Genomic DNA, 7,985 nt, shown 5'->3' with positions numbered 1-7,985 from the left:
TGTTACTATATCAGAAGTAAAGCATAACTGATACTTTATAGAAATTAAAAAAATAATAAAATAATAAAATAATAATAATAATAATAAAGAAAAAGAAGAAGAAAGGTGTAGCATAACTTGGCTCATCAACCAAATTATTAAAAAAGCCCAAATCTTTAGACTTTAATACATCGTTACTCTTCCATGAAAAAAGGAAAAAAAAAAATCCATCCTAATTCCTAACTCAAGGGGAAGCCAAATTTATTTCATAAGACAATGGTTTGTGGTGATTGTTTTATTAGCGAAATGATTGGTCTAGTCGATGGTTAATGACTACAAATTGAGAAAATACATTATGATTATTTAATAAATTAAATAAATGTCAGGCAGATAGACGTACCAAGCATGAATATAAACGGATAATTGGATTGTGTAAGTTGTTCATATGCATAGTGCTCCACATGTTTATGGTTGGCACTCTAACCAGAAACATGTACCCTCATCTCATTCATACATAATAGCAATGTAGATTCATGGTTTCTGTTAATTAGACGAGAGATTGTTATCACAAGCTGGCCCCCTTTAAGTGATTTTGGTTACTTGGGGCTACTGCAAGACGATTATTCTGAGGGCATAAGAACTGAACATGTTCAAAATAAATTGTGGGTGGTGGTTGTAATGTCTTGGACCATATTGATGTGACTTGCTATTTCACTTTCATTGTATAGACTATAGAGTTCATGAAGTCGAAATTTATGGTCTAAGATTACTTGCATTGCTAACCAGAATTTCATTTTTATATGAACTGTGTGTTTTGGTGTGGTGTCTCAAGTTTTAGCACCCATATGCAAGATTATGTCCCCTGAATTCACAACTTAGTCACTACCCTTCTGGTTAGAATAGAACGTCTTCAATTCAATAGAAAAAAGAAGGGCATAAACTGGTCCACAGTTTCAGGCTCCTGTTTGCATATGGGACCCTCATTTTTTATTTTTATTTTTGATGCATATGGGAGCCCTCTTAATATAATGTAAAGAAAAAGAAGCTTACATATTTCCATCAAAAAAATAAGCTTACATATATCTCTCTATTTTTTTTTCTTTTTCTTTTTTTGATGAGAGAAGCTTACATATATAGTTCTAGAGGGTTGGAAAATGAGGAGCATCTGTTTTGCCCAAGGGTCGGAGTATCTGCCCGCTTTTTCTTTTTCTTTTTTTTTGTTACAAAACGAGAGGTGGAAAGTTATAAGGAGATGGATTTAAATCATATATATCTCCATTGAAAACACCACCAAGTATCAATTGAGTTACAACACTCCTAACAATCAATATATATATATATTATATTAAAAAAAAAATACTCTCTTTAATATATATATATATATATAAGTGAACTATCTAATATTCTCATGTCAACTAATACCCGCTTGAGTTTAGGTAAAAAGTTAAAAGACCTCTCTCAGGGTGGTTTTAGCGTGTAATTTCATACTGACCTGCATCGATATCTTACAGAATACAAGGCCATCAGATTTGGTACAGTAAACAAAATAACAAGTTTCTCACCCAAAATAATAATAATAATAATAAAGATTACTGTTTCCCTGGATAAAATATTTTTTCATAAATCATATTTGCCCTTTAATAACAACGAGTATCTTGGTATATTGTTTAAGGAGCATTACATGTTATGCTCTCATCAATTAACAAATCATTTTTTTAAAAGAAATTCAGGCTAAAAATGCAGCAAACAAAAGATTATCCAACCATAACAAACCTCATTTCCAATTTGGCTTACATGGCATGCCGCTACAAGATTTTTTGTAAGATTGTTTTCTTTGTAGTTTGTATTGCATTATTCCAGGAAAAATCCTAAGATATCAAATGCGCGTTTCATTAGAAAAATCAAAGTTCAAAACTCAACCAAAAACAAAACATAGAAAAAGACAGATATTATAGCGCACCAGTGAAGCGCAAATGTCAAATTTCCAGCCACCACCAAAATACAAGTATCAAAATCCAGCCATACCTGAGTACATATGTGAAAATTCTGGCCATCACCCAAGTAAAAATATGGAAAATATACATCATAATACTCGAGGAGGCGACGAATTGGCTTTCAATTCACTTACCCCATCATCATGCTTTACACTTGGAGAAACAGGGTTCAGATCAATGCCCTCTGATGCAGAACCCTCAGATTCGTCTGACGACTCAGACCCTCCTGCAGTTGCCACTGAAGAAGACCCTGATGTCGTTGCAACTAAAGAAGAATCCTTTGGAGAATCCTTTAAGAAAGACGAAATCTTAACATTGGGAAAGTTGAGGCGGGCAGCAGAACCATACATGGCTCTGGCAGCTTCATCATACGCAAGTGCAGCTCCAATGGCTGTTGGAAAAGTACCTAGCCACAACCTCTTACCCCGGTTTGGCTCCCGGATTTCTGCAACCCACTTTCCCCATGTCCTCTGCCGAACACCTCTGTAATTACAACGTGAGTTCTCTGGGCCTCCCTTACCTTTCATACATCCCTTCTTCGAACCCTTGGCAGGAACTTTACGGACTGGTTTTTCCTCACCGTTGGAGGAATCAAGTTGCTCGTTATATTCTTTCCACTTCGTGAGAATATCGGCCAGGGATCTAGATCCATCCCGTCTAGAATGAGTTTTATCCAACTTACGCATGCAAATTGAATTAACGAACGAACAAAAAAATCCAGAAAACTATGTGAATTACCTGCCAATGTTAGAAAGATGACTTCGATTTCAGAAAGGCAAACCTTCATCACAAAGGAAATGTACCTAAACTATCTACAGGCCAAAACTACTTATTAAGGTCAGAAAATATCCAAACAAAACCAAAACAAGAACTTATCCACAGCAAAATTGCATAATATTGGCATGGTAACCTGAAAATGCAAATTAACGGGGTTCCAAAATTTATTCTGATCAGTAACTCATAATATGAACACCAAAAGAGAACCTTTCAAAAACCAAAATAGCAAAGAATAGCACAATTTGAATGAACTAATAATAATAATAATAACAAAAAAATCCCTGTAAATTTATCTCAACTACTTTAATGACTGGATCAGCATATTTTGAAAGCAAATCTAAATGAAATTGTGTAATTTCAGCTGCTTTTATTATTCCCAGAGTAGTGCTGCCCTATAAAGTAAGACATTCACAATAAAATTAGGACTGTCACAACATATAAGCTTAATTACTTCTATTTTAATCCAAGGGTAGTATAGTCACATGAATGCTTTTCTTTACGATAAGTAACAAGTTTTAACATGAATGTTGTAATATGATTGGAACAGAGTACTCAAATAAAAAAGATACAATAAAACACATAGTACTAGATAAAGACAAACAAATGCCACTAATAGAGTAAAAATTCAGGCAAAACGTGATTTTTTGTAGCCATCCATACCAACTGAAACCCCTATTCTGTTCTCTTCCATTTTTCTAAAATAATTAATGCTTGACAATCCTTTCAAAGCATAACCATTCAACTGTAAGCACAAATCCTAATGCTATTAATTAATTTCACATTCTAGCCAAAATCATCATTTTATTTCTCATTGCCAAAGAGGCAAATACATCTTGCATAACTAATTTTACAGGCAGTATGCAATAAAACAGACATAAAATAAAACACACTAAAAACTAAAAATTAATAATTTAAAATAACACTTTAAAGAAAAGGTAAACAAATCTTGTAATAACACACAAAAATTGCACACATCAAGGGGTCTTTTCTTCCATTTAATTCAACAACAATCTTGTAACATAATGTAACATAGTTAGGATATAAACTCTAATATCTGTGCAAGAACAAGATATTTAAGCAAAAATGTGATTTTTCGTAGCCTTCCTTGCCAAGCCAAACCCTATTCTCTTCTCTGCCATTTCTATAAAATGAATAATGATTGAAAATCCTTTCAAAAACATAATCATTAAAAGGTAAGCATAACTCCCAATGCAATTTGTTAATTTTTCATTCTATCCAAAAACCACTATTTTACTTCTCAATTGCAAATAGAATTATAGAAGCAAATACTACATAAGTACAACTTTAAAAAATAATATTGAAAAAAATAAAAAGGGGAGGCAGAATTTGAACCTTACATGTCTCCAATGGAAACACCAAGAGGTGCCAACTAGTTGAGCTATAAATGCTCTTGGCAATTTCACATAAGAGCACCCACAACAGATGTGCCAAATGTGCCAAACGCCAAATATTTGGCACATTTGGCACACCAAACACAAAAAACACCTCCCATTAGATGTTGTATATGTGCCAAATTGCAACGGTACAGACACAAATGGTAAACCAAAATATTGTTTTTTATTCGGCTTTCTCTCTCCTCACTTCTGGTCTTGATTTTTTCTCTCTCTTCTCACATCAGACCTAGCTCCTCCCTTAACAGAGAAAGAACAAAATGACACACTCCACATCTTCAAACAATAAGCTCCAAGGCAAGGTGGCCATTATCACCGGAGGCGCAAGCGGCATAGGTAAGGCCACTCCGATCATCGCCATCATCATTACCACTCCGATCTCGCCGATCTCGCTCTCTTTTTTGGTGGTTGGTTGTTTTGATTGTTGGTGGTTGGCTGATTTTGGTTGATGGTGGTAGGTTGATCAGGTTGTGGGTGTGAGATTTGGGATGGTCTCAGATCGGGTTGTGGGTTGTGGGAGTGAGATTGGGTTGTGGGTGTAAGATTTGTGGCTGTGGAGTGTGGAGGGGTCTCACCAGCAGCGCTGCCAATATTGGATGTGGTGGTTGATGTTGTGGTGTTTTTTTTTTTTGGTGTAGGGGCTGATATTGGTTGTAGTGTTTGTTTGAGTTTTTTTTTTTTTTTGGTTGGCAGTTGATTTGCGATGTGGGTTGTTGTTGCTGTTGTTGATGATAATGGGGGAGGGGATAATATATTATTTTAATATGCAGTAAATATTATTTTAATGTATAGAATTGAATGAAAAAACTTCTGATAAATAGGATGTTGTAAAATAATGTGATAAAATAATAAAGTAGGTCTTTGGTGTGGCAAAATGGCATTTTTTTTTTTTTGCCACAGCTGCTGTGGATGCTCTAATACTTTTAAGAAAGGAAAACAGTAAACTTGTCAACAAAATTTATATGATTCCATTTGTCACAAGCATGAATTATGCATAGATGAGACGATTACTTTCATTTCAATGTGAAATTTGGATTGAACATAAAACCCAAAGTTATATAATTGAAATTCATATTGAGGCTGAACAAAAAGAATGAGAAAAAAAGTTGGCATAACCTACAAAGACAAGAATGCCCACACCAAAAATTCACAGCCAGCAATACCATCATATGCACACCAACAGGCTATACCCCAATTCATAAAGCAAACAAAATCTCCCAATGACCAAAACACTTAAAATTGAAAAGGTTGAGCACTGCACATATCTACATAGACCACTAGCACATTTTCCCCAAAGAAACAGTAATAAACCAAATAAGCACAATGCATAATTGCACACTTTCAATGGCCTTCATTTCCATTTAACTTAACATCAATCTTGTAAAATATTGTGACATAGTTAGTACACCAACACTAATATCTTATATCAATGCAAGAACAAGATAATTACAGCAAAAACATAATTTTTTCTCAACCAAACCAAACCAACCCAAAAACCCATTTTCAACTTCAAACCCATTATTCAACCAAGACCCATTTCAACCAAGACCTTAAACCCCACAATAATTCACAGTAAACCATAGTTGACTCTTAATTTCGCACCTTAATATCACAAAAAAATTATTTTCATCAATTTTTCTCTTATGGGTACCCCTAAAATTACCACTTTGTCCACTGGCAAGCAATAAATCACTAAAAGATATACTTGAAAGAATAAATCAATGAACTAGCAATCAATATACAGAGAATAATTAAATATATAGATATTTGAATTAGAAATTTAAATAGATCTGAATCTAAAGAAATTAAATTAGAGAGATAAAGAGAGGGAAAAAATTACCTCTTTGCCACTGGAGCTCCAGGGGCAGAGTCTAGATTGTGCTATAAAAAAACAATATCGAAGAAAATGAAAATTTTAGACTTAGACTTAGGGTTTAAATTAAATTTTATATATATATATATATATAACAGAGAGAGAGAGAGTAATTAAACGATGCTTTTTACCTTGAGGCTCCAACTGATCGGAGTTTAGGAAAGACGTAAAGAGAATTAAGGATTTGGGGGAAGGAGAGGCTTCGACAAGAACGAAGCTAAGAAGAGAGAATTTTCGAATTTGAAATGTAAACCCTAAAAATGAAATGAAATGAAGATATGAAATGAGCTTTGACTTTTGGCGCTTTATATATCGCACCGCCTAACCTCCCCCAATTACAAAAATGAATCATTGCGTCTGTTGGTATCTTAAAGAACAAGCCCAGCCCATGTCGGAAGTAAAAGGGGCCGAAAAACTTGCCAAATGCATTATAGGGGCTTCAGTTTGGATCCCTTTTTCAAAAAAAACAAAAAAGAGTGCGTTGTTAACTTGTGATAATCAGTGAATTGCACCTACCACCTAGGGGGAAACGAGGCTTCAAGGAAAAAATAAAAAATAAACCCGTAATAAATGGGGATTCTTTGTTAGTGCTATCTTCTCATTGTTTTAAAGCATAATATTACATTCAAAATATTTTTCAATAATTTTACAATGAATTATAACTGGTTAATTATATGTTATTTATGTTCTTAATACTCATGTCAAAATTCGTGTTAATCGAATATTATTTACAATTCAATTTACAAACTTATTTAAACATTTGATTGATGACATAACTATTAATTTTAGATCTTTTAGAAGTTTTTCAAGTATAGATGATATTAGAAGAAAATGTAACACAATGATGGATTAAAATTCACATTAATAAAAAGATATTGGGTAGAGTTGTAGACATTGGCTACAACTAAATTTATAACATTATCTATTAAAAAATTGATACTAGTGGTGGGTTCAATTAGAACTTCTAACAACCTCCTACTTAAAATTTGTTATAAAATTATTGTAAAAATATTGTAATCACTTTATATATTATACTTTTTTTATACAAGAAAACCCTTTAATTATTTTGGAGATACATAACCTTAAAAGTTAAAACTTAGTTTTATGGTTTTTTATACTTAAAAATTAGGTAAATTTAAAAATTAAAAATATATATATATTTAAAAAAAAATAAAAAACACCTTGACTAATGCTAAAAAGTAGAAAGCTAAATTTCAAAATTCCACCTTATACCCTCTCTACAAACTACAAACAATTAGTTCTTGGTTGTAATTATACTGGATATTTGGAATTTAGTTTCATTATGTTTGATGTGGACTAAATAGAGAAAATGCAATCAACATTTAAATATGTGAAAAGTAGTTATTAACAACCTTCACTAGTTTCTTTTATATGAGTGTTCAGGAGCATGGGGATTTACAAATAGTAATTTCATTGCATTGTTCATAGAGTCATCAGCTTTTTGTGTGTCTAAAGAATTACACAATATATATATATATATATATAATTCTTTAGACTTCTTCATTTTTTTTTTTGTACATAAAATACTCTCTTTTTAATAAAATTATTCTTGCCAATAAAAAAAATGTTTTAAGGATTCGTGATTAAGAAGGGTAATTTTGGGAACCCCTGTTAGAAAGATAAATATTTTTTTGAGAGAATGTTGGAAAGATAAATTTAAGTACAACATTTATTTAGTGTTGGTTGAACAAGTAAGACTTATTTTTATAAATGAGATCCTAATCACAACTATAATTATATTTCAATTGGTAATCTCATTTCCTCCTTTATAGATATAGAGGAGTATATGTTAAAGTTACAAGTTCATTGACTCCCTTAGGCTCTGTTTGGTTGGAGTGAAAATATGAGAGATGAAAAAAAAAAAGGGAAAAAATTGATATTTTCCCTTATTTAGTTCAAGAGAGAAAATACAAAGGATAGAAAATATTG

General features: G+C 32.5%; 1 protein-coding gene across 3 annotated transcripts; it reads right to left on the bottom strand.

Annotated features, from left to right (window-relative positions):
- Window positions 1-1,580: 1,580 nt before the first annotated feature.
- Window positions 1,581-6,334, bottom strand: LOC111998299 (putative dehydration-responsive element-binding protein 2H). Of its 3 annotated transcripts, XR_010626138.1 has the most exons (4): window positions 6,167-6,334; window positions 6,003-6,043; window positions 1,940-2,711; window positions 1,581-1,847 (listed from the first exon to the last, which is right to left on the bottom strand). XR_010626138.1 is itself a non-coding variant. In XM_024030400.2 (3 exons), the coding sequence occupies exon 3, from the start codon at window positions 2,657-2,659 to the stop codon at window positions 2,063-2,065; it is 597 nt and encodes a 198-aa protein (XP_023886168.1). In that variant the 5' UTR covers window positions 2,660-2,711; window positions 6,003-6,043; window positions 6,167-6,334; the 3' UTR covers window positions 1,913-2,062. The 3 variants fall into 3 exon arrangements, 2 of the variants coding, with proteins under 2 accessions (XP_023886168.1, XP_065622420.1); XM_024030400.2 differs by lacking the exon at window positions 1,581-1,847 and having other exon boundaries at window positions 1,913-2,711; XM_065766348.1 differs by lacking the exons at window positions 1,581-1,847; window positions 6,167-6,334 and having other exon boundaries at window positions 1,913-2,615; window positions 6,003-6,021.
- Between the last annotated feature and the right edge of the window lie 1,651 nt (window positions 6,335-7,985).

This window comes from Quercus suber, unplaced genomic scaffold (assembly GCF_002906115.3).
Source record: "Quercus suber isolate HL8 unplaced genomic scaffold, Cork oak 2.0 scaffold_24, whole genome shotgun sequence".
NCBI classification, from domain to species: domain Eukaryota; kingdom Viridiplantae; phylum Streptophyta; class Magnoliopsida; order Fagales; family Fagaceae; genus Quercus; species Quercus suber.
Note: the sequence above shows the minus strand (reverse complement) of the source record. Positions and strands in the feature narration are given on the sequence as shown.